This window comes from Canis lupus, chromosome 11, assembly GCF_003254725.2.
Source record: "Canis lupus dingo isolate Sandy chromosome 11, ASM325472v2, whole genome shotgun sequence".
In the NCBI taxonomy this organism is placed as follows: domain Eukaryota; kingdom Metazoa; phylum Chordata; class Mammalia; order Carnivora; family Canidae; genus Canis; species Canis lupus.
The window spans coordinates 2087407-2113307 of record NC_064253.1 but is presented as its reverse complement, the minus strand read 5'-3'; the positions used below and the strand labels follow the sequence as shown (position 1 = coordinate 2113307).

The 25901-nt window shown below is 42.2% G+C and overlaps 2 protein-coding genes across 7 annotated transcripts in view; both read left to right on the top strand.

The window, feature by feature from the left end:
- CANX (calnexin) overlaps positions 1-12742 on the top strand; it is a 50661-nt gene extending 37919 nt beyond the window's left edge. For all 5 annotated transcript variants that reach the window (XM_049116476.1, XM_035696725.2, XM_035696724.2 and 2 more), the window contains 8 exons: positions 1601-1790; positions 4074-4187; positions 4470-4626; positions 6296-6511; positions 7209-7328; positions 8154-8280; positions 8460-8539; positions 10375-12742. In XM_049116476.1, coding sequence (XP_048972433.1) covers positions 1601-1790; positions 4074-4187; positions 4470-4626; positions 6296-6511; positions 7209-7328; positions 8154-8280; positions 8460-8539; positions 10375-10428 — 1058 coding nt within the window. In that variant the 3' untranslated portion in view covers positions 10429-12742. The remainder of the gene's footprint in view (positions 1-1600; positions 1791-4073; positions 4188-4469; positions 4627-6295; positions 6512-7208; positions 7329-8153; positions 8281-8459; positions 8540-10374) is intronic.
- A 137-nt stretch (positions 12743-12879) lies between these two features.
- MAML1 (mastermind like transcriptional coactivator 1) overlaps positions 12880-25901 on the top strand; it is a 49999-nt gene continuing 36977 nt past the window's right edge. For both annotated transcript variants that reach the window (XM_025446782.3, XM_049116474.1), the window contains exon 1: positions 12880-15005. In XM_025446782.3, the coding sequence (XP_025302567.1) occupies positions 14625-15005 (381 nt within the window). In that variant the 5' untranslated portion in view covers positions 12880-14624. The remainder of the gene's footprint in view (positions 15006-25901) is intronic.

Here is a 25901-nt window from a genome sequence, read left to right as displayed (position 1 = left end):
ATGATGTTTCCATTGAACTTTGGCTACTCCAATATCTAGACAGTTGAGTTTAATCATTTGGACATTGGAATGTGTTTTTTATTTTAATCTATTACTATTTTTAAAAGATTTATTTGTTTATTTTTGAGAGAGTGAGAGACCATGTGAGTGGGAGGAAGGGCAGAGAGAGAGAATGAGATAGGGATCCTTAAGCACACTCTTCACTGAGCGTTGGGCTCGAGACCAGGACCCAAGCTGGAGCCAAGAGCCAGCCACTTCACTGACCGAGCCACTGTGGGGCCCCTGGAATGTGTTCTTCACCTAAGTGAAGCTTTTCCTGCTGGTTTGAGCAAATACAGACATGCCGCTTTTCCTAAAGAATACAGTAATGTTTTTTTTCTTTATAACAAAAATACCTACTTCGTATAGAATTCAAAAGTTAGAAATAAGCAAGACAAAAGACATTTAAAATTATCTGAAGTATTATGTATTTGGCTGTGTGTGTAATTTCTTATTTAAAGTTGCATGTAGTAGAGGTGTCTGGGTGGCAGAGTTGGTTGAGCTCTTGATGTTGACTCAGGGCATGATCTTTGGGTGGTGGGACTGAGCCCTGTATCAGGCTCTGCATTCAGCGGGGAGTCTGCTTGAGGATTCTACTTTTCCCCCTCTCTGCTCACAGGCGCACATGAGCTTGCTTTCTCTCAGATAAACCTTTCAAAAAAAGTTGGACATGCTATATTTTATTTGCTGTCTTCACAAAAGTCTAAGAATCTCCCTGTGACAGTACATATCACTGATAATGTTGCTGGTCTTCATTATCACTGAAAACAGTGCATAGGCACTCCTTGCTTTCCCTAGTATTCTGGATGTGCTGGAACCTAGTCTGTTGCCTATGAGACATTTAGGTGTGGGATCCAGGCTTTACAGTAAGTCTCAATTTATATACGTTTGGTGTTTTAATATTTTTAATGTCCGTAAATGAAGTCTCTTTTTTTAAGTGAAGTCTCTTGACCTTTAAATTTTATGTATCATTTGTTTTAGTTTTAAAATCCAGAGGAGGGTAGCCCGGGTGGCTCAGTGGTTTAGTGCCACCTTCAGCCCAGGTTGTGGTCCTAGAGACTCGGGATCGAGTCCCATGTCGGGCTCCCTGCATGGAGCCTGCTTCTCTCTCTGCCTCTCTTTCTGTCTCTCTCATGAATAAGTAAATAAAATCTTAAAAAAAAAAAAAAATCCAGAGGAACTAGCACTTCCGATTTACAGATAAGGAAGAGAGAGTTAACTTACTTAAGGCTCCAAGACCATGTTCCTATTCTAGCACCCTGAGGTCATTACTCTATGCTTCATTTTCTTGTTTTTAAAGATTTTATTTGTTTATTCATGAGAGACACACATACACAGAGGCAGAAAGGAACAGACATAGGCAGAGGGAGAAGCAGGCTCCATGCAGGGAGCCTGATGTGGGACTCCATCCCGGGTCTCCAGGATCACACCCTGGGCTGAAGGTGGCACTAAACCACTGAGCCACCTGGGCTGCCCGGTTTTTTATTAGAAATATGATCTGTTGTGGTAGAGAGCTTGGGGAATTCACTTATTTTTTAAAATTGCTTTTAATTTTTTTCAGTCTTGAATCCAGATAATAGTTTTGAAATACTAGTGGACCAATCTATTGTGAATAGTGGAAATTTACTAAATGACATGACTCCTCCTGTAAATCCTTCACGTGAAATTGAGGACCCAGAAGACCAGAAGCCTGAAGATTGGGATGAAAGACCAAAAATACCAGATCCTGATGCTGTCAAACCAGATGACTGGTGAGTCTTTGCCGTGCAGCATTTCGTATCTTCCATATGGCTTAAACAACTGAATGTTGGCTAAGATCTCATAGTTTAAATAATTTATGATGTCATCTAAATGGTAGGAAAAATGGAGCCCACTATAGCTGAAAAGGGGCCATAGTGGTCATCTGGATTGCCTAACACCATTTCATAAGCCACAAAATGCTGAAATTGATGATAGAGTTTGCCTGTGGTAACATGGTTGGTTTGTAGCAGAACCTCTTTTGGCCTGGCCCTTCCACTGCTTCTATGAACTCACATTTAAAAGTCTTGATTTTTTTTTTTTTTTTAAGATTTTATTTATTTGAGAGAGTATGTGTACATGCAGTAGTGGAGGGGGGAGGAGAGGAGGGGGAGGGAGAAGCAGACTTTTCACTGAGCCGAGAACCTAAACGGGTCTCTATCCCAGGACCCTGAGATCATGATCTGAGCTATCTAGGCACCCCTGAAAGTCTTGAAATTTTAATTTTCAATATGAAAAATAATATATTTCCCATTTAAATTATACTCAAGACATATCTCTTCTGTATTGGGCATTGGAATACAAAGTCACAACAATACCAGCTGCCCACATGGCTCCCAGACCATTTGTGAGACAGGCATGCGTGTGGTGAGTAATTTAATAGTAGGTATTAGTAAATGATCAGAGCACCAGGTGTACCTGATCCAGGGGTGGTTTCTTGCAGCAGGGCAAGTCAAACTGAGACTTGGAAATGGGATAGGAGTTAACCAAATAGTGAAGATGGGAATTGGTATTCCCAGTTGAGGAGGAACAATGTGTACAAAAGGAGGAGGAGTGAGCTTGACATGTGTGAGTGAACTTGAAAATATACTGTGTAGCCTTTCTTGTAGGGTACAAATTGGAGAGTAATGAAATGTGAAAGTAGTCAGGGTTGTACTTTTGTTTATGGACATGTTTGAACTCCTATACAATGACTCTCAGAAATGTCAGGAAGTGAAGAAAAGAATAAATTCTAGCTGATGTTTTTCCTTCCTCAAGAATGTGTGTTCCTGAACTTTTATGCTGCACTAGTGTAAACATTGAATTTATTTGTATATTTGTGAACATAGATCTGGACTCAGCCTATTTCAGTATCATACTCTTTAACTGGCTGTTTTATTTTGGGGGTGGGAGTGTCCCGCTGAATGTTAAGACCTCATGAAGTTAATTTAAAACAAGCATGGTTCAAAAAGAAGCATAATCCTGACGAAGGATAGAAGATGTTTTTGCGTACCAGTAAAGTGGCACTGTTTCACAGTAACTGCGTAAAACTTTGAAATTAGGTACTTCTTGATGAACTTTTATTTTAAGAGTAATTGTTGGAGTTAAAATTTACATACTAAAAAAAAAATTTACATACTAAAATCCACCCTCTTAATTGGTACAATTCAGCAGTTTAGTATATGCACAGTATTGTGCAGCCGTCACCACTAATTCCAGAACAATTGTATCACCCAAAAAGAAATCCATACTCATTAAGCAGTTACTTCCTGTTCCCCCCTCCGCCTTGGCAATCACTAATTTTTCTGTCTCCATGGGTTGTCGATACTTTATTCTTTTTTCAAAGCACATAGTACTGCCACACTTTATCCGTTCCTCAGTTGACTGACATTTAGATTGTTTCCCTGTTTTGACAATGGCTATAAATAATGCTGGTATGAATACTCATTACAGGTTTTTGGGTAGTTCTACATTTTTATTGCTCTTGGAGTGGAATTGCTGGGTCATGTGATAACTCTGTTTAACTTTTTGAGGAACTGCCAAACTTTTCCAAAGTGGCTATACTGTTTTATGTTCCCACTAGTGATATCATGAGAGTTCTGGTTTCTCCACATCCTTGCCAACATTTGTTTTTATCAGTCATTTTTCTTACAGCCATCCTAGTGGCTATGAAATGATATCTTATTGTGGCTTTGATTTGCATTTCCCTGATAGCTAACGATGTGTTAAACATCACTTCATGTGCTTATTAGCTAGCCATTTTTTAATCTTTGGAGAAATGTCTGTTCACATCCTTTGCCAGTGTTTAAGTCGGGTTGTCTTTCTTATTGAATTGTAAGAGCTTGCTATGTATTCCGAATGTTAGATCATTATCAGATGGATGAATTATTCTATTCTATTTTCTAGAAGGAATTATAGATTTTGATTAAGCATGACTTAAATATTTTCAGGTTGCCCTGTTTCAGATTCACAAAGTGGGATCACATTGTTATTCTTGGTCAGTGTTGTCATAACTAGCTTTTTCTTTTGTGTTTAAGGGATGAAGATGCCCCTGCTAAGATTCCAGATGAAGAAGCTACGAAGCCTGATGGCTGGTTAGATGATGAACCCGAATATGTACCTGATCCAGATGCAGAGAAGCCAGAGGATTGGTAAGAGCTTTTAAATTAACCTGCTTTTTTATTGTAGTAAAAGTTAATGATTAAATATAGCCATGTGCAACTTAAGTGTGTAGAGCTCAACACATTTAATTACCTGTTTGTCTTTAATGCATCTGTCATGAAAAACCCTTGTTACTGGAAATGCAGGAACAAGATGATACTCTAGTGTCACAGTATGACACTGAAAACATCACTGCAGGGTTTTAGGGGAGTCCTGCCATGGCCATCCTAGTCCTGTATCACAGAATCCACTTGTAATTTGTATCTCTACAGGGATGAAGATATGGATGGAGAATGGGAGGCTCCTCAGATCGCCAACCCTAAGTGTGAGTCGGCCCCTGGGTGTGGTGTCTGGCAGCGACCTATGATTGACAACCCTAATTATAAGGGCAAATGGAAGCCTCCCATGATTGACAATCCTAACTACCAGGTTTGTGCCTTTTGATGGTTGGGTTGCCTCATTGATCTGTTTGGATAGAAGTTTTGTCTATAGTGAGGCTGCATGGTTGATACTGTATTCAAACTAATGAGTTAAAAACAAACTTCAAGGGTGCCTAGGTGGCTCAGTCAGTTGAGATTCCAGCTCTTGATCTCAGCTCAGGTCTCAAGAGTCAGGGTCATGAGTTCAAGCCCCACACTGGGCTCCATGCTGGGCATGGAGTCTATTAAAACAAAAAAACTTCAGAATCCGGAGAGAGCTTATATGTTAAGTATTGAAAAATAAACCTAGGGACTGGAAAGAGCTTTCCTAATTGCTTTGTAACTTGCGTTTAAAAACAGAAAAGAGGGATCCCTGGGTGGCTCAGTGGTTTGGTGCCTGCCTTCGGCCCAGGGCATGATCCTGGAGTCCCTGGATTGAGTTCTGCTTTGGGCTCCCAGCATGGAGCCTGCTTCTCCCTCTGCCTGTGTCTCTGCTTCTCTCTCTGTGTGTGTGTCTCATGAATAAATAAAATCTTAAATAAAAACAAAAACAGAAAAGAAAAATGGAAAGCTTGGGATTTGGGCACCCTGCTGTCATGTGGTAGGAGTGTTGCAGCCTCTGGATCCAAACTGGCAACCCATGGGTTAGGGTGGCTAGAGTGTGGAGACGGGACGGGGCTCCCTAACCACAAGTCTGCTCAGTACTTCACTCAATATCTCTGTAAAAAAAGACTGTGATGTGCAAATGAAACTCTAGGAATACAGATGGTGATGTTAGAATGCTGCAACTTTGCTGCAGATTTAAGCACTCAGACCCTGGTCTCTTTGATTTCTATCCTAGTCAAATGATTAGTCATCATTAATTTCCACTTTGTCCCCCTTTATCTTATTTTTTTTTAAATGTTTATTTCAGAAGCAGAGAGAGTGTATGTGTGAGGGGGAGAGGGAGAGTGTTAAGCCTACTCCTCTCTGAGCATGGAGCCTGATATGAGGCTCAATCTGAAGGCTCTGAGATTATAACCTTAGCCCAAAATCAAGAGTCAGATGCTCAACCAACTGAGCCACCCAGGCATTCCTGTCCCCCTTTAAAATGTGAATATCAGTTGTGTCTCTGTGCATACACTACTGTATGCTTTTCTGTTTGTAAGTGTATTTTTGGTTGTGTAGTCAAGCAATAAGATAAATTAAAATTGCCTTTTAATTAAAACCACCCTTTAGCTGTTCTATGGATAGCCATTTGGGTGGATTGCTATTTTTTATTTGAGAGTCATTGCTGCAGTGATCACCCTTGTGCATGTCTGGGTATATGTGGTAACTATTCCTCTAGCTAGTTATCAAGAAGTACAGTTGCTGGTTGAAGGTCATGTACATTGCAAATTGCCACCGAGCAAGTCTGTACTTGTTCAAGGCTGTTTGTTGATAAGAGTCTGTTGGAATGTGCCCAGCAGAGTGAGGTGTGGGTTTGGGTCAAGGTCATTGCTGAGGTTAGAAATTGAAAGTAGTTAGGAGTCCAGACATCTTCATCATTTTCTCCCTAGTACTCAGTAACATTTACAAAGTCAGGATGTGCTTTCATTGGTCATGCAGGATTCATCTTAATTCTTACTTAGATTGATCATACATTTGTGTTGTTCATTAACTGAAGTGATTTTTGGAAATACATTTTTTTTTTTCTCCAGGGAATCTGGAAACCCCGGAAGATACCAAATCCGGATTTCTTTGAAGATCTGGAACCTTTCAAAATGACTCCTTTTAGCGCTATTGGTTTGGAACTGTGGTCTATGACCTCAGACATTTTTTTTGACAACTTTATTGTTTGTGGGGATCGAAGAGTAGTTGATGATTGGGCCAATGATGGATGGGGTCTGAAGAAAGCAGCTGATGGGGCTGCCGAGGTTCGTGCTCACTTCTTCTTAGGCATTTGTGACTGATATTGCGGGTGACAAATTGTTCCTTTTGTGGCAGGCTCTCTTCCTAGCATTTATCTTTTCCTTTATTTGAGAATATTGGCATAAGATGCATGACCAGATGCCTGCTAAAGACAAAATACTGGGTGTTTGGACATTATTTCATTAGTCTAATGTAGTGGATTTAGCTGCCCTATTTAGTGTTGTATGTAGGGGTTTTTTTGTTTTTGTTTTGTTTTTTAATTAACATGCTAAAATATGTTTAACAAAATTTGCCACTTAGGGTATTTTAATGTACTCTTAAATGTTGAGTCTTAGTTTACCAGTACATGCAGTTTTCACATAATTGGCCACATATCAGAGCTGTGAGTCAGAGAGCTGGAGACATTGAGATCAAGAAATTCTTCATTCACTGGCCCTGAGGTTAAGGGGGCCTCTAGCAGGCAATTAAGAAACCTGCTCTCAGATCTGTGAAAGGGAAATCACCTTGATGAGAAGAGTGGGGGTAGGGGGAAGAGAGACTTTTCTCTTACTTCCTTTTTATGTTGTATGAATATGTTGGCTTGAACTTTTTGACAAAGGAGGAGCCTGAGCAGTGCCATGTGGAAATTGAACAGTGGAATAGTGCAGACTACATTTGGTGTCAAAACCAAAGACCTGAAGTCTGTCCTGTCCTGTTTTTCAGCCAGGTGTGGTGGGGCAGATGATTGAGGCAGCTGAGGAGCGCCCGTGGCTCTGGGTGGTCTACGTTTTGACCGTAGCTCTGCCCGTGTTTCTTGTTATCCTCTTCTGCTGCTCTGGAAAGGTATGGGTTTTTCTGTTATATTAGTATAACTAAGATCTATTGCCAGAGGTTTTCTTAATAATGACTGGGCCACGTCTGAAACCTTATTCACTGCTCTCAGTGGCCATTTATTGTGCCCAGATGGGAGTAGGATTTACAGCTCTTTGGTTTCTAGTAGTATTTAAGCCTGCTGTATTACTCTTCCTAATATTTGGTAGCAGCTTTCTGGAAAACAAAACTAAAAAACCCAACAACTTAGATACAAAACCAGCCATCTGGGCCCAAACCAGCTTTTCCTTCTGTCATAGGGGCACTTTATAATTCGGTCTTTGATGTTTTTCATTATTCATTCTTCCTTCAGCCTCATCCCTGTCCTCCCCACAAAAATACATGTGGGGATAATCCAGCCTTATTTTTGTTTTTCTTATTTAGTCTCTGTTGTATACAATCCGAAAACCAGGGAAGAAAATTTTGTTTAGGCACTCTCCTATTAAGTGAGGATTATGTTCACCTTGCATTCAGTATGTTTTGTAACGTGATTCCCAAAGTTCCTTTTTCAGCCTTCTCCCCCACCACTATTCTGTGTGTGTGCGCCTCGGTCATCCTGGCTGTTTATATCTGCATATTCTTGCCTAACTCCTTTGTTCTGACTGTATCTTCTGCCTTTGAAACACACATATGCTTACTAAAGAGAAAGCTTTTGGGGCAGAAATCCTGTCTTGACATTTTTATTTATCTATGCTAGTATATGGCCTTGTACAGAACTTTGCTTGTAGGCATTCCGTAATTACAATGTAGTACCTAAAAATGTGAACAAAATGTTTGCACTTTGGGGGAATATTCCAGAAACAGTCAAGTCCTGTGGAGTATAAGAAGACAGACGCTCCTCAGCCAGATGTGAAGGAGGAGGAAGAAGAAAAGGAAGAGGAAAAGGACAAGGGCGATGAGGAGGAGGAGGGCGAAGAAAAACTTGGTAAGTAGACCCCAGAATATCTGTTTAAGCCATGGCCCTGAGGTGTTTAAGACTCAGAAGCAAGTTACAATAAAGATTGCCCTAGACTCTCAGAGGTGTGTTCTAATGCAGATGGTCTGATTATCAAAAACAAGTACAATGTTTTGCTCAGTTGGTTGTACTTTTGATTTCTGTCTCAGAAGAGAAGCAAAAAAGTGATGCTGAAGAAGATGGCGGCACTGCCAGTCAAGAGGAGGACGATAGGAAACCTAAGGCAGAGGTAATAGAAAAGGGAAGTAATGTTTTCTAGCTCAAGCAGCTCAGGCAAAGGTGCATTTAAGTAGGGGTGTATTTTCCTAGGGTCATTTTCATTGGCCGTGGCAGTTAAAAAAAGTCTGCTAGAATTAATTTTGTGAAAGTGGAATTCTTAGCAATACAGGTACACGTATTCTTGGATAATTTTAAACTACGTTTGAATCTCAGAAGCATTTTTCTGTGCTGCAGATGTTTTCTGGAATAAGCAGAAGGTTTCAGGGAAAAACCAATCAAATGTTTGTGGAGATGGGAACTTCAGGTTATTATTCAACACGTCTGTCTCCCACCTCCCGCCCCCTCCTCGCTGTGCCCTGAAAAAATATATTTCCTTCCCTGGTGGTCTAGTGGTTGGGGGGGTGAGGTGGGAAGTATTTCTTGAACAATGATTTCATTGTATTCTGAAATTTTTGTCCCTGTTGCTCATGGATTTGTTCATTTAACTAGTATTTATGGAGTGCCCATCATGGGCCACACATTGTCAGTGAACAAGACAAAGATACCCTTCCTTTGGGGAGCGTAAATTCCAAGGGGAAGAAAGAGACAATAAGCAGTAGGCGTTATAAAGAAGTAGTAAATGAGTATCAGTGTGTTAGGAAGCGATAGGTCCTGAAAAATGAAAGTAGGACAGGAAAAGATACTGGAAGTATGGGAGGTGAGATGGGTTGCAACGTTTGAGATGGTGGGCCTTGTTGAAGAGAGAAAAGGACTTTGCCATGGAGGTGTCCATAAGAGGAATAATCCTGGCACTGAGAATGGCCAGGACAGGGGTCTGAAGTAGTAGTCTAGAAGACCAGTCTGGCCAGTAGAGAAGGGGATGGAGAAAAGGAGGTCGAGGAAGGCTCCAGATTAGGGGGGGTCTCTGAGGCCATGGTGTGGGCTTGGCTTTTCCTCCTCATGAAATGGGCAGCCATTGCAGGTTTTGGGGCACAGGAGTGACAGGATCTGATTACACTGGCTGCTGTGTTTTCTGCAGACCAGGGAGAATCAACGAGACTTATTAGGAGGTTGCTGTGATAATGCAGGCAAGATATGGTGGCTCGGAGCAGAGTGATAGGAGAGGAGAGGATGAGAACTCATTGGACTTCTAGGTCCATAGGACTGTGAGGGAAAGAGAATAATCTACACCTTTCTTGAAGTCTTTTTCCAAGCACTACTTTGTTTCGGTCTGCTCTTCCCTGGAAAACCCTACCCAATTGCCATTCCACCTTCTACAGCTGCCCCAGCATCGGTAAAGGTCAATGGTGTTTATATTTCCTATGGCTATATTCAGTCTCAGCTACAATGTAGTTTCAGCTAGATGTACTTCTTTCAGGTAGGGGCCAGTGTCATGCATAAATATTATATTCCTCAGTCTTTCTCACAAAATAAGAAGTTGCTACATTGAGTAGGAGGAGCTGTGAGCTTGTAGTCTTGAGTGTTATGTGGGACTCGGCTGGGATAGTCTTCCATCCCCTTAGATCCTAGCTTTCTCAGCCTCAAAACGAGGCTAATGTGCTCACAGGCCAGTAGGTTAGGTTATTCAGGATTGAGCATCTGGTCCTTTTTAAAGAAAACGTTTTTGGGTTAGATTGAGGAAAATGCATGTTTACAGAAAACAATACAGACAAAATTAGAGCACACATAACCCTACCACCTCCAAGACAAACGTTATTTTTGGTGCATTTTCTTCTAATTATTTTTGTTCTCTTTTTTTTCCTTAGATGGCTCACCCTCAGCCTGGCTGATCTTGAAAACTTGTTGAAGTTTTACGTGTTTAAAGCATGCTAATTATAGTGAATTTCTTATTTTTTCAACCAACAGGAGGATGAAATTTTGAACAGATCACCAAGAAACAGAAAGCCACGAAGAGAGTGAAACAATTTTAAGAACTTGATCTGTGATTTCCTCTCCCTCCTCCCCTTCCCCTGCAAGCATGGTCCTGGGAGAGGACCTGGCACACCTTAGGTTGAACTCAGAAAACCTCCAGACATCACCATCAACAGGTTCCAGTCGAACACTAGCCCGTGTAATTTTAAACATCTAAGCAGTAAATAATTGCTGTTGTGAAATAAAGGACCCTGTTTCTGTAGAAAGAAGGCATATAACATTAATAGTTGTGAAATGTAACATGAAGCAACTAACTTGTATTTTTTGTTTTGTTTTGTTTTTAAACATCTTTGTTTTTTAAAATAGAGTGATAGAACTTTGCCAGTCTTTAAAATCTTGGCTTAATTTAATATATTAATCTGTCCATGCAGAAATAACACCAACCTTTAGAAATGTTTGGGGGATGAATTGCAGTTTCTATAACCAAATTTTTAAGTTTGGTATTATGAAACATTCAAGTGTTCTCTGTCCCTTAAAATTGATAATCATTGTTTAAAGTGCAGTCATTTGTGGTTATAGTCTTGTTTTGCTTGCTTCCATCACCCAGTTCCTCCTAAGAAAACTGAGGAGATGGACTGGATGGAAGCCCAAATTATAAAAGGTTCTGTTTCAGTTATATTAAAAATAGATATACAGAAAGAAGAAACTTTTCCTCTTGGTGTTGGTTAGACCATACAGTGCGTGTGTTCTGTTGCCCTTGGTAGCAGCTCTGTTCCCAGACGGCTCTGCAGTCCGTTGAGGAGGTGGTATGATGTGGCATTCGGGCAGTCATGCTTCCACAACTGGGAGTGTCTGGGCTCCAGCCTTCCGGAGCAGGTGGCTGTTTGAGGAATGCTCCCAGGGCATGGGAGCTCCCAAGCAGACGCAGATGTTTTCATCACTTCCTCCACTGTGTTGACACTGTCTCCTTCCCAGTTGTCCCAGATCCCCAGCTTTCTCCTCTGCTATGCATTTTCTTCACAGCGCAGCTTGCAGTCCGTCACTGAAAATGATTATAAGCTCCGCATAGTGTTAAGCTTTATTGTGATTAAGTGTATGTTTCTTCCTTCTTTAAGCAGACCCACACCTTTCCAGGGTCAAAGTACAGGATAAGATACTGTCTTTCATTTTTATCCATTTCTTTTGCTCTGTGTCAAGACTTGAAAAGTCTCAGCCAGAGGTGAGCCAATTCAGAATCTGTAATTGAACACAGGCTTAAAGTATTTATGGGAGGAGTGGCATAACAGCATGAATTCTGAATTTTTTTTTTTTTTAGCTGCTAAACTTTTTAAGTCTTCATTTGCAGTTCATGTAACATTTGTGTCTTAAATTACATGATAAAGCAGTCCTGTTAAAAAATTCTGGGGGGGTATGTGGCTTGTAGAATTCTTTTAAGATGTGATCTTAGATTTTTTTTTTCATGTGGAATGCAGATGGGTGCTATCAGAGCCTCTCCCCCATCACTATAGTGTAATATCATTATTACACCACACTGAAATATATTCAGAATTGTTTTAGCTTTATTCTTTCTTCAGAGGCGTTTCAGATGTACCGATGATACTGTTTCTTGCACTGAATATATAAACACTCCAAAGTGTTTATATTGGGGAGATTTGGGGAGGAAGTATATTCATAAAAGATGAAGGCTGTATCTGTTTATTTTGTTTATCTTCAATTTTTTACTGGTTCACTGAAATTCTTATGAAGGTGGGATGAATTTTTCTTGCTGTTCAGTGCTTTATTCTTTTCATCTGTTGTTCTGTGGTCACAGTGACCTTAGCTATGTAGCAGACTTTCCCAAATGTATTGAGTGCAAATAAACAGTTACTTAGCAAGACCTAAAAATATGTCTGCAGGTTTCTCCTTGATGCAAATGTGTGGGATTATTATATTTCCAGAAACCTGCCTTCCTCACTGTCCATTGATGTTCCATCTCGTGTCTCATCTAACAGTTTCTTCAGTTGAGCTGTGGAATGACGAGTATAAATTAGTGTTCATTTGCCTTTCCAGAATTATTTAGCAGTTCGTCACCAAAGAAAGAAAGAAACAAAAGTCTTTCCTTGGTTCTCTTTTTCACCATGTCAAAGGTGCAGCCCTTCCGATTAAATGTCTGATACATTAATTAATGAATGACCAGCAGTGTTTAGCTCTTAAAATGCACTTACATTATAGTTTGACGTGCTGGGTGTCTGTCACAGTGTTGTAAAATGCCCACTCCATCAGATTGTGTTCCTCAGTTCCTCTTATCCACAAAATACTCTCCATTTTTCTCAGATTGTCACATCACCAAATGTTATTATATTAAAGCCCTATGTTAAGTGTCTGCTTTTGACTGACGTTCTTCATGGTAATTTTCAATTCAGGTGTTTTATTGCAGAAAATGCGGACGGTTGAGTAATTACTTAATGTCACCATGTGGATTCGATCCAGTCAATTCAGTGTAGATTTTTGCCTTCTTTTTGCTGCTGAATTGGGGGTCAGTAGTTTCTATGGTTAAATAGGGATAGCTCAGAAAGCAGGGTGGGGGAGGCAGTAATTTGTAGATAATATTCTTTAAGACATATGAGAGCCATTGAACTTTTAAATTTTTTTTTGAACTTTTAAGTTTTTATTAGAGAATGTTCAGAATCAGACTCATCTGTGCTTACTTGCGTATTTCAAGGATGTTTTTGATAGTTAGGCCAAGACTTAATTAAGTGCTTTTAGGCTTTTGGATTGCTTACCAGAAGAGAGCGGAGTGTAGTACTCTTAGTTACTGTTATCTCGCCTATTAGAAAATAGTTTAATTCTAATGTAAAATACATGTTGGTAGACTGGAAAAAAAGAATCATTGATGTGGCCTTCCTGAGCTCTAGGCACTTTTGCCTTCGCCCCCCCCCCCCCTTTTCCCCTGCATTTGTATAAAAACACATACTACTTGAGTAAGAACTCATTTTTTTTCCTTCTGATTTTAAAATAAGACATTTTGGTGGGCCCTGGTAAAAAGTTACTGTAACAAATGTCTGAGCTTTTGGTAGTGACTGTCCTGTGCAGCCTCCTGACACCTCCTGGGTGACCTTGACCTTTCTAGTCTCTCGGGCCAACGCAGGCTTAGGTACCTAGTTTGGGTACTGAGTCATTGCTTGTTTTTTCCCCAAGTCCCCCACCTCCGAGGCCTGCTGGTTATAACGCTAGAACGTAATAGTCTCTGGTTGGATTTTGTTGAATGACTAAGTTTTACCTAAGTCACCATCCTTAAATGTCAGGCCAGGCTCCCTGTTTTTTGGCTGAAGCACTATCCTTTACAGTTAACCCCCCCCCCCCCCACCACCACCACCACCAAGGAAGCTAACTCTTCTTCACACCCTCCTCTTCACGTCTGCTGGGGCTGCTGCTTTTTACATTAAGTGGAAACTGACAGCCCCAGTGATTCAGAATGGTGCAAGAGCAAAACCTCTTAAAGCTCACTCATGGACAATTCCGATCAATTATGAGGCCGGATGTAAGGAATGCGGTCGGAAAACAGCTGACACTGAAAAAAGCACGGCTCCTTTCGAGTTTGTGAAAAACAACTGTAAGAGGGTACAGGGGAAGAAAATGGTGAAGCGCGGAGGTGCCAGGCGAGCGTCTCGGTCCGGCAGCTACGCGGCGCGCACTGCCCCTTCCCTCCACGGGCCCGGAAGGGCCTGCCGGCGAGGGGTGGCGTGGAGGATCGGCTCCTGTCGGTCATGCTTGGCCCCTCGCCACGCTCTGAGGCCCGCCCAGGGGCTTCCCTCCGCCCCTCACTTGAGAGTTCCTTTTAAACTCCGCTCAGGAGCCCCAGCTCGCCTCTTTGCGCGTTCGCCCCGCCCTCCGGCGGCCCGCTCTTCCTGCTGATTGGCCGCGGTGCCTGTCTGTCAGCCGTGACGTCGGGGTCGTCTGCCGGGGCCCCGCCCTCTTCCGAGAGCCCTGAAAACAATTTTAAGATGGCGGCGGCGGCGGCGCGGAAAACAATGGGGCCGGGGCGGCGGGGACAGGCCGAAGCCTGAGGTGGGCAGCTAGCGCCGGCCCGGGTCGGGCCGAGCGGGGCCCGACGAAGACCCGCCGCCGCGCGCGAGCCCGCTCCGCACTGTGCGGGGCCATGGCGCGGCCGTGAGGCGGCCGGGCCGCCGGCGAGGTGCGGAACCCGCAGTGCCAGCCGGCCCCGACAGGCCCGCCCCGGGCCCGGTCAGTGCAGCCCGCGGCCCATGGTGCTGCCCACCTGCCCCATGGCGGAGTTTGCGCTGCCGCGGCACAGCGCGGTCATGGAGCGCCTCCGCCGGCGCATCGAGCTGTGCCGGCGCCACCACAGCACCTGCGAGGCCCGCTACGAGGCCGTGTCGCCCGAGCGCCTGGAGCTCGAGCGCCAGCACACTTTCGCTCTGCACCAGCGCTGCATCCAGGCCAAAGCCAAGCGCGCCGGCAAGCACCGGCAGCCGCCCGCCCCGGCCCCGGCCCCGGCCCCGGCCCCGGCCCCGGCCCCCGCCCCGGCCCCGGCGCCCGCCGCCGCCGCCCCAGCGCCCGCCGTGCCGACTTCGGCCCCGCGCCTCGACGCCGCCGACGGCCCCGAGCACGGCCGCCCAGTCGCGGTGAGTAGGGCTTGGGGAGCAGCCCCTGTCCGCGAGGCGCTGCCCCTGCCGCCGCCCGGCCGCCGCCCGGCCGCCGCCCGGCCGCCTGGAGGCTTCCCGGGAGCCCTCAGCTCCTCTGCTCCGGCTCGGGGGAGGCTGACATGGCAGGGACTGAGCAGTTGTCAGCAGCGGGAAAGGGCGCTGGGGCATTTACTGTGGGAGAACATGACCGTGAGGCCCTGGCTGGGAGGCTGGGGTGAACCGTGCCTGAAAGGTGCTTCTTCCAGGCTGGATTCCGACCTTTTGATAGCTTTTTTGGGGGGACCAGACGGGCATAGAGTTGCCTCTGATACAGTGGCTTCCTTATTATGCGAATGTTTGTAAGGTCCTTGCCCTTGGAAGAGTCAGGGCTTACATATGGAAGTAAGTCGACCCGCAGTTGTCCAAATTAAACTGTTCTGAACGGAAAAATCCGCAAATCGGGGGCAGTCGTTGTAAAAGGCATAATACTGCTTATTGAGTTGCAAAAAAGTATTGCCTATTTAGGCAATCAGGAATGCGTGAACTTGTGATTCCAGCAATATTGTTGACAATGCCCGTTTTAATATATAAGCCTCTTTAAGATTTCTGATGTTAGAGAATTCGTTGGTTAGAGGTTTACCTCCCAGAAACCGACCTATAAAAGAATGACAATAAGGTTTTATTTTATTTTTTTTGGTGGTGGTGGTTTTCATGGTGATTTAAAGTTTAAAACAAGTGTTACTAATCTAGTTTCTGTGTGGCTTTTAAATTTGTGCCTTTATTGCCTCTCACCTAGGCTGTTGCAGTACAAGTCTTGTCTTTTTTTCCTCTCTAAATGCTGTGTCCCCACAGGTCCTATGCTCTGGTTGAATTCTTTTCCTTATTCTCTCCTCCACTGGGCTGCTGGACACTTCACTGCTTATCATATGGACTAGTCCAGCCTTCTGAACCTCACTTTTTCCATCTGTAAACTGTGGGTGTTGTTTAGCTTCTTATCCTCCGGGGTTCTTGTAAGACTCAGAAGAGTGCCGATGTGAAAATATTTCATAAACAGAAAGGCTGCTGCCTGCAGGACCCTTCTCCCCTTTCAGAATCCTGCCATCCTTCAGCTCATCTTCCTCTTCTTTAAAGTGAGTTTCTGACCAGAGTCTTCTTTGTGAAAACATGTAGAAAACAACGGATGGTCTGGATGGCACCTGGGTGGCTCAGTGGTTGAGAGCATCTGCCTTTCAGGTTGTGGTCCTGGGATCCTGGGATTGAGTCCTGCATCCAGCTCCCCGCAGGGAGCCTGCTTCTCCTTTGCCTATGTCTTTGTCTCTCTCTCTGTCTCATGAACAAATAAATAAAATCTTAAAAAAGAAAAGGTATGGTCTGTGCTATTTATTTTTAGCGCATAGTGGTACTACTTTAGGTCATGTCTTGCCAACTAGACTGGAAGCCCTGGGAGGCAGGTAGGAGTTGCGCTCCAAGTCCTGTGCACATCTTAAGGCCTTCAGCACATGTTTGTTGAGAGACTGATGTTAAACTTTGTAGTACTTTACTCAGTAATCTATTCTCTTGTGCACTAACCTCGAAAAAGCAAAATGGCTTAATTTCATGAGCCACCTTTACTAACTCTTATTTTAAGGAAAGCCTTTAAGTAGTGGGTGGTCATTCCAATTTAAGTACACCGTGAAAGCTCATAAATATCCTAGTTTTATACTCAAAATAGTTACCTTGAACACCCTGTAGAAGGTATATTAGTAGTGATTCAATTTGTTTAAAGAGAGTAAGAGCTTAGACCCTGTATGTTATCTTTAGTCCTGATTTACTGGAAAGAAATGAGGCATGCTATTTGAAGAGAAATTAATTACCAGTGTGTTAGAACTTGAATCTGGCTTGTCAGTCATTCCTTTGGGTGTTAGAGCCTGATCAGATGTGCCATGTTATGCTGATGTCTTATCACATTAAACTTTGACCCATGGATTTCATGAGTTTAAACATCAGAGTGGAAGTGCTCTTCTGCCTCTCCTGGGATAGGGGACCCTTTTCATTTCAGTCTACAAGTGATTCTAGCTGACCTCTTTGGTCTTGGGATGAGGTCCTAGTAACCAAAGATCAATATCTCTAAGAAAACAGTGATTTCCATTTTAACGGCTTTACTCAGTTCACAGGGGAGCATGGCCTTGCCTGGAGAGGACTTTGGCTTGGAGGGAAAGAAAAGCTTTGCACAGAGAGATGGAGAGGAGAAGATGCTTCTTAGTCATTGTTATGTTGGACAGTTCTATATATGTACTTGATCTACTTAATACACCTTTCATAGGGAATATTATTACTTCTTTTTTTCCCAAATGTACTATAATACTGGTAGGCCACTGTTTCATAGCCAGAGTAACCATCAGCAAACCATTTGTAAAACTGAAAAAGGATCAGATTTACAATAGAGTTCACCTTCAGGTTTTCTCCTTTTTTAGGATGTCTTACCACTGCAGTCTTACCCTCTATCCGCTTATTTTGTTGAAGATGGATTCGAAACAGTGCCTCAGACTTTTTTTCTATTCTAGTTGTCAAAGAATGACCCTATTAGGTTTTCTTTATACTGTATATGTATTAAAAACCAGATTGTTGGGGTTTTAAGATTTACTTATATAGGTTGGGGGGGGGGGCAAGCAGGGGGAGGGGGAAAGGGGAGAGGGATAGGGAGAGAGAGAATCCCAAGCGGACTGTCAACTGCAGAGCCCAATGCAGGGCTCAACACCATGACCCTGGGATCATGACCTGAACTGAAATCAAGAGTCAGACACTCAACCGACTGAGCCACCCAAGTTGCCCCCAGATTGTTTTTAACAGCAGTTAAGATTGACTTCTTTTTATTAGGAATGCTGGATTATAGAGAATTATCTAACCACTATACAAGCATTTATTATGTAATGAGAATAGTCTTCTACAGTAGCTTGAACATTTTTAGTAAAATGCTGTAAAGGTTTATGCCTCGTCCTGTTATCCATCATTGTTACACCTTTGCTGCTCATTTCCTTAAGTAGTTGTGCAAGTCTATGGAGATATTTGACAGTTGCCTACCAACTATTCATGGAAGTTGCCTTCCCTGTTTAGTTTAGGTGTGGAAACTTTCCCTTTCTTTTTCTCTTTTTGATTTTTGATTTGTATATAATTTAAAACTTAGAGAAGAACTACACAAATAGTACAGTGAACATCTGTACAGTCTTCACTTAGATTCTGCCCGTGTCACCATTGTGCCCCATTAACTTTATCATTTGCACACATGCTCTTTCTCTCCTGTCCACACCCATCAATCCATCCATCTCTATCTTTCTCCCTTTAAAACCTTTGTTCTCTGAACTACCTCAGAGCACCCGCATATCTCATGGCTCTCTACTCGCAGACACCCCAGTGTGTACCTTCTAAGAGTTAGGAAAGATGTACAACATTTTAATAATGATATTGTGGACCAAACTATGTTAGAATTATTCAAATAACAAATTACTTCCAGGGAGTAGATATTTCTGAACGTGTAACAGACAAGTATTACACGTGTACTGTAATCATATGGAATAGTTTTAGAGAAAAGAGGACTAATGTGGCTTTAGGATCCCATTTCTTCCTATAACCTCCGGGACCTTGTCCTGGCACTCTTTCCTTTTTTATCTTTAGTATCCCCTTTCCCACCAAGTCCTTCCCTTCAGCTTGACAACATAGGTAATTATTCTCCTTTCTTTTGTCTTTTCTCACCACCAAAATAGTATTCCATCTTTTTCCTTCCCTTTGCCCTTTCCCCTTGAACTTCCCATTTACTCATGGGGCCATTGTAATCTGCCTTTCACCACTTCTACTCTTCTGAACTTGCCCCTGGAAAGGGCACCAAAGATGGAATTGACAAATTCAGTGGCTTCTTAGTCATCATTCTTTTTTACTTCCTCCTTCTCAAGGCTCTTCCTTTAGCTTCTCTCTTCTGATTCTCTTTCCAGCTTTCTGCTGTCTTAGTCTCCTGCTTTCCCTTAGTAATTCATGCAGCAGGTACTTGAATGCCTACTGTGGATCAAAGGGGGTTTTAGGCACCAGGAGTATAGCAGCGAGCAAGACAAAACTCTGCCTTTGTGGAGAAAGAGATGGTGATTTAAAAAAATTTTTTTTATAATATTATAATGCTAAGGAAAAGAGGAATGTGATACTGGTTGACTTACAGTGGCAGCTTTAGATAAGACACTCTTGTCTTTATTTGGGCCTGGTTGACAGGAGGTCATCAGTCAGCAGAAAGTCTCAGAAAACAGTATTCCCGTTAGAGAAAACCACCAGCACAAAGTCTCTGAGGCAAGAGCCTTCTGAGCTTGCCAGAAGAACAGAGAGAAGGTCAGTATAGCTGGAGCCGCATGGCAGGTAGGCAGCTAGTGTGAGCGGTAGGTAAGAAGGACCAGCTCAAGTGCACTGGGAAGGGTTAGCAGGGTTTTAAAGGCCAATCTGGTGCTGGGTGAAGAATGCTCAAGGTTGGTGTGCACAAGAGTGGATACAGTTGGGACACCTGGTGGCTCAGCGGTTGAGCATCTGCCTAGGCCCAGGGCGTGATCCCAGGGTCTGGGATCGAGTCCCACATCAGGCCCCCCGCAGAGAGCCTGCTTCTCCTGCCTTTGTCACTGCCTCCCTCTCTGTGTGTCTTGGAAATAAATGAGTAAATCTAAGAGAAAAAAAAAAAGCATACAATTAAGGCTTTCACGGTGGTCTGAACTGGGGCTGGAGGTAGCAGTGGCAATGGAAGGGAGGGGGTGTCACCTCAGCTCCCAAAGGCAGAGGTGACAGGGCTAGGTGATGGGCCAGATGGAGTGGGGGGAGGGGGGACAGGAAAGAGGGGGAACCGAGGGGAATTCCGAGTTTTTTGGCTTGAGAAGCTTTCTTTGCATGCCTTTTAGATATTAGTGTTCCCCAGTTACTCTCTCCTCCACGTTTTCACTCAGTTGTGTATGTTCCTGGGTCATGTCATTGTTTCATGGTTTCATCTACCACCTATAATAATAAGGTCTTCAGATCTCCAGATCTTTTTTTTTTTTTTTTTTTTTTTTTTAAGATTTCATTTATTTATTCATGAGAGACAGAGAGAGAGAGAGGCAGGCTCCATGCAGGGAACCCGATGCGGGACTCGATCCTGGGACTCCAGGATCACGCCCTGGGCCGAAGGCAGGCAGGCGCTAAACCACTGAGCCACCCAGGCATCCCATCTCCAGATCTTCCTTCCAAGATTCGGATCCATTTTTTCAGCTGTCTACTGGACATATACACTTTTATTTCCCGCATATCCAAAATGGACTCTCCTTTTTTCCTACCAGTCTTATATTCCTTCTGAGTATTTTCCCTAGTCCAGTCATCTGAAGTACAAACCTGTGAATTGTCCACTCCTTTTCTGCATTTCCAGCTTTCCATTGGTCATCTGTTCAACCATTTTAAGCTCCTGTTAAGAGCCAGGAATCGTGGTGGTACTGGACCTATGTCATGCAGACTCACAGGGAGTAGGTGGTAAACTAATTGTTGCAGGCTGTGTTGAGGGCTGCAAAGCCTGTAGAAATACTGGGGAAGGGATGCCCCTTGGGTGAAGTTCGGAAGGCATTAGAACTTGACTTTTAAACGAGGTCTTAAGATTTTGCTAGATGCTTTCCTTAAAAGATGTTCCATGGAACATTTATTTCACAGAATATTATAAGAGTTGGAGAAGCAAATTTAAATAGTTTCCTTTATTTGGACTTTTCCAAGCCTTTAGATGCACTAATATGCATGGAGACTTGAGCTCTTATCACAGGGCACCTAAGAGGATTTTGATCTCTTTGGGAAACTAAGCAAAAGCACAAAATTATGACAACGAGTAGTTCTTTGAATTTGGGGCTTCAAGTGCTAAAAGCTAGAAGTTGAAGCTAGAAAGTAGGAATCATATTCTGAAAGGCCATATATTTGATACTGGACATTTGGACTAAAAAATTTTGCAACATTCTGGACCCTCTCAGCACATTTTTATGTTGACATCTAAAACTTTTCATTCCGGGATCCCTGGGTGGCGCAGCGGTTTGGCGCCTGCCTTTGGCCCGGGGCGTGATCCTGGAGACCCAGGATCGAATCCCACGTCGGGCTCCCTGCATGGAGCCTTCTTCTCCCTCTGCCTGTGTCTCTGCCTCTCTGTCTCTCTCTGTGTGACTATCATGAATAAATAAATAAAATATTTAAAAAAATAAAAAAATAAAACTTTTCATTCCAAGTTTTTTTTTTTTTTTTTAAGATTTTATTTATTCATGACAGAGAGAGAGAGAGAGAGAGGCAGAGACACAGGCAGAGGGAGAAGCAGGCTCCATGCAGGGAGCCCGACATGGTACTCGATCCCAGGTCTCCAGGATCACACCCTGGGCCAAATGCGGCACTAAACCGCTGAGCCAGTGGGGCTGCCCTCATTCCAAGTTTTTAAGCTTATGGGAAATCATAATGCGCTCATTGTGTTGATCAGCTGTATACTTGATTCCTTTAACTCAATTTATTAAGTGAAATGTATGAAATAAGAAGTGTAGGTAACCATCTTATAAATGCTACGTATATTCAATGTGAATCAACTATTTTGAAAAGACAGAAAATGCTATTTGTAGTTTCAAGGGATGTAGCTTTCAGAGAATTATAAATATTAACATTTAAAAATAAGATGGTTACATCACTTTTTAAAATGTAGCCTGTGGAATCTGAATACCTTAGCAGTATGCTTTCATCAGCCATTTGAAGAATGCTTTTCTTTCATAGAAATTTTAAAACCTTCCTTTTCCTCCTGCAACTTGCATTTCTTTAGCACTTGCCCCACATAGTTTTATTCTAACATAATGTATGCTTTTTTTTTTTTTAATTAATTTATTTATTCATGAGAGACACAGAGAGAGAAGCACAGACACAGGCAGAGGGAGAAGCAGGCTCCATGCAGGGAGCCTGACATGGGACTTGATCCTGGGTCTCCAGGATCACACCCTGGGCTGAAAACAGCACTAAACCGCTGAGCCACCCGGGCTGCCCGATGAATGCTTTTTTTAAAGTTCTTTTTATTTTATCATTCTAGCCAATTTCTTGACAACAAAGAAAGGTATAAGAATTAAAACTAAAAACTGTTCAGTTTACTTTGCCTATAAAACTCAATGGATATTTTCACTTTTTTTTTTTTTAAGAAAGGTTGATTTATACAGAAGAAGAATATATGTAGCATTTATAAGATTCTGTGTTATATATTTCTTTTATTTTTTTTAAAGATTTTATTTATTCATGATAGACATGGGGGTGGTGGCAGAGATACAGACAGAGGGAGAAGCAGGCTCCATGCGGGGAGCCCGACACGGGACTCGATCCTGGGACTCCAGGATCGGAGCCCGACACGGGACTCGATCCTGGGACTCCAGGATCACGCCCTGGGCCAAAAGCAGGCGCTAAACTGCTGAGCCACCCAGGATCCCCTTGCTATATATTTCTTATTTCAGTAAGTTGAGTTACAGTAATTTAGTACACAACAAACAATAAATACATTATAAATTTTTATAAATAATTATTAAGCAAAAAGAGCAAAGTTTATTAGAAATGCCTCCCTTAGGGGTGCCTGGGTGGCTCAATTGATTGAGGGTCTATCTCCTGGTTTCGGCTCAGGTCATGATCTCAGTCAGAGTCGTGAGATTGAGCCCTGCACGCCCAGCTCAGAGTCCATTTGGGATTCTTTCCCTTTTCCTCTCCCCCCAGTGCCCACCACTCTAGCCCTCTAGCCCACACCTCAGGGTGTCTCTCTCTCTCTCTCTCTCTTTCAAATAGAATCTGAAAGAAAAAGACAAAAAAAGAAAGAAAGAAAAGAAAAGAAAGAAAAGAAGAGAAGAGAAAGAAAAGAAAGAAATGCTTCCCTTAGTGAGATGGATGAGTTTTTCACCCTCCTCAATTTGTTCATGTAAACATGGGTGAATATTGTTAATAAAGTGAGAGTTCTCAATTCTGTTCCTAGTTTTGGTTTTTATAAATGTAAGCCCCAGAAATCCTTATTCATATTAATACAAAGGAAAGGAAGAAATTTAGTTCTCGCATTGTTATCATTTTTTTGGAATCCTTAGTTGTTTGCCAAAAAATCACATGGTGATCTGTCTCAGAAATTAATTTACTAATTAACCTCATGAATTGGTTAGGTACTCCTTCAATTTTTAAAAAATATTTTATTTATTTTAAATAATGAAATAAATTATTTAGACGGAGAAGCAGACTCCCCGGCCATGGAGAGAGCCCAATATGGGGCTCCATCCCAGGACCCCAAGATCATGACCCAAGCAGAAGGCAGACGGTTAACCGACTGTACCACTCACGTGCCTCTCCTTCAGTTTTATTGAAAACAAAGAATTAGAAGCCATCTGAAGAGCATATAATGCTAAGTGAGCTAAGTCAGTCAGAGAAAGACAAATATATGATTTCACTCATATGTGGCATTTAAGAAACAAAACAAGCAAAGGGGGAAAAAAGACAAATTGAGAAATGGACTCTTATCTATGGAGAGCAAATGGATGGTTATCAGAGGGAAGATGGGTGGCAGGATAGGGGAAATAGGTAATGGGGACTAAGGAGGGCACTTGTCCTAAGGAGCACCCTGTAGTGTATGGAAGTGATGAATCACTATGATTTGCACCTGAAACTAGTGTATCACACTGTATGTTAACTAACTGGAATTTAAATAAAAACTTAAAAAAATTAGAAACCATCTGCTTATGAAAGGATTAATCTCATCATTAGTCATTCACTTACTCATTTACTGAGAAACATAACAAAAGGCTTTATCAAGTCTTAGTAATTTGTTGTCAATTATACCTTGTTTTTCTTTTCTTAGAGGTACCTTGTTTAACCTAATAGTCTCAAAATTGGTTGGGCAACTCAAAATCAAACTGTTCATTTCAATATACTTTATCAGTATAGTATTTTTGATAAAATACTTCTATTGGCTTTCAATACATTTTCACCAAAACCTTAGAACTGTGACTATAGCTTGTCTAATATATGAAAAGTGTGGAAGGTGTCTGCCATGTAACCTAACTGGCAAAACCAGTCTTTTTTTTTTTTTTTTTTTTGTTACAAATCTAAATTTATTTATTTATTTTTTATATATATATATTTTTTATTGGTGTTCAATTTACTAACATACAGAATAACCCCCAGTGCCCGTCACCCATTCACTCCCACAAAACCAGTCTTTATTGTGAAATTCATCAGCCATATCAGACTCCGTTTTCTGTCAGAAAAAGCTTGACATTTTTCAAATACACATCCCTATGACTATCTCACTTCTGAAATATAAGGGGAAGAGTTAAAGACCATGGAGCCTTGTTGTGAGTTTTGTTACCTGCATCAAATACCATGCTCTCCCTTCATATTTCTTGATAAAGTGATACCTGCTTTCCTGTGGAGTATTCCTTCAAAGAGCTGGTTTAATAACTTGAGGATGAGGGATCCCTGGGTGGCTCAGCGGTTTAGTGCCTGCCTTTGGCCCAGGGCGCAATCCTGGAGTCCCGGGATTGAGTCCCGCGTCAGGCTCCTGGCATGGAGCCTGCTTCTCCCTCCTCTGTGCCTCTCTCTCTGTGTCTATCACTAATATATAAAAATAAATAAATCTTAAAAAAAAATAACTTGAGGATGAAAGAGTGATGTCTTTAGATGGAAAATATCAAAACTCCAGCTCCCTACGCTATGGTATATCTGAATTAAAGCATCCTAACTCACAGACCACACGTTGGCCATTTAAGTGCTGAAGGTCTTAAGGTCAGTGGAGAACTATTGTGTCTGACAGAGCAGAGCAGCAAGAGAGACATAGCACATCATGAACATTTGGAGTGACAATAGTGCTACCAGGTCTAGTGGAGCAACATACATATCCTTGGCCTGTCATCTGGTACCATGGGAATGAAGTCCATATGCCACGCTCTCAAGATCCCTTGGATAGTTTGAATGTAGTTCTTTGAAAATGGCTTAAATTCTCTTGATGTCATCACATGTATCTTTCCCCAGTCTGGTAGTGTCTGTGGCTCTTCATCATTCAGAATTCTGCTCATATATCATCTTTTTCAGGACACCTTACAAGTCCTACCTCAAGGTGAGCTAGGTGCTCACTGTCCGTCAGAATAACTACACTGAGCTTTAAGTAGTGTGTTTGCTGCTCTTCATTAGACTCTGAGAAACCTGAAAGCAAGACCAGGACTCTAGTACCATACCGGCCACATATGTGGCAGTCAGCAAGTGTTTATTCAATGAATGTTAATAATATTGTGAATGGAGCTCTGAATTGGGAATGATAAGCAGTATTTTTTAAGGTGGGATCATTTCAGAAGTGGAGTTGGTAGAGGTAAGACCTGAAGCCCCAGTTTGCTACCCATGTTCATTGCAGCATTGTTCACGGTAGCCAAGAGGTAGAAACAACTTAAGTGTTCATCAGCAGATGAATGGATGAAGAAAACGTAGTGTGTACATACAATGAAATATTATTCAGCCTTAAATAGGAAAGTCCTGTCATATGCGAAAACATGGATGAACCTTGAGGACATTATGCTTAGTAAAGTATGCCAGTCGCAAAAAAGGGCAAATACTGTTATGATTCCACATACATGAGATATCTAAAATAGTCAAACTCTTAGAAATAGAAAATAAAATGATAGTTGCCAGGGGCTGAAGGGAAGGGGATGGGGGAACTGTTTATTGGATACAGTTTCCGTTTTGCAAGATGAAAAAATTCTAGAGATTAGTTGCATAACATATACTTTAAAAAGGTTAAGATGGTATATTTTATAATGTTTAAAAAATTACAAGATAAAAGCTATGATTTTTACAAACCATATACTCTGAAAACTTTATAGAAATTTTAAGGGCTTTTTTAAAAGACTTTAT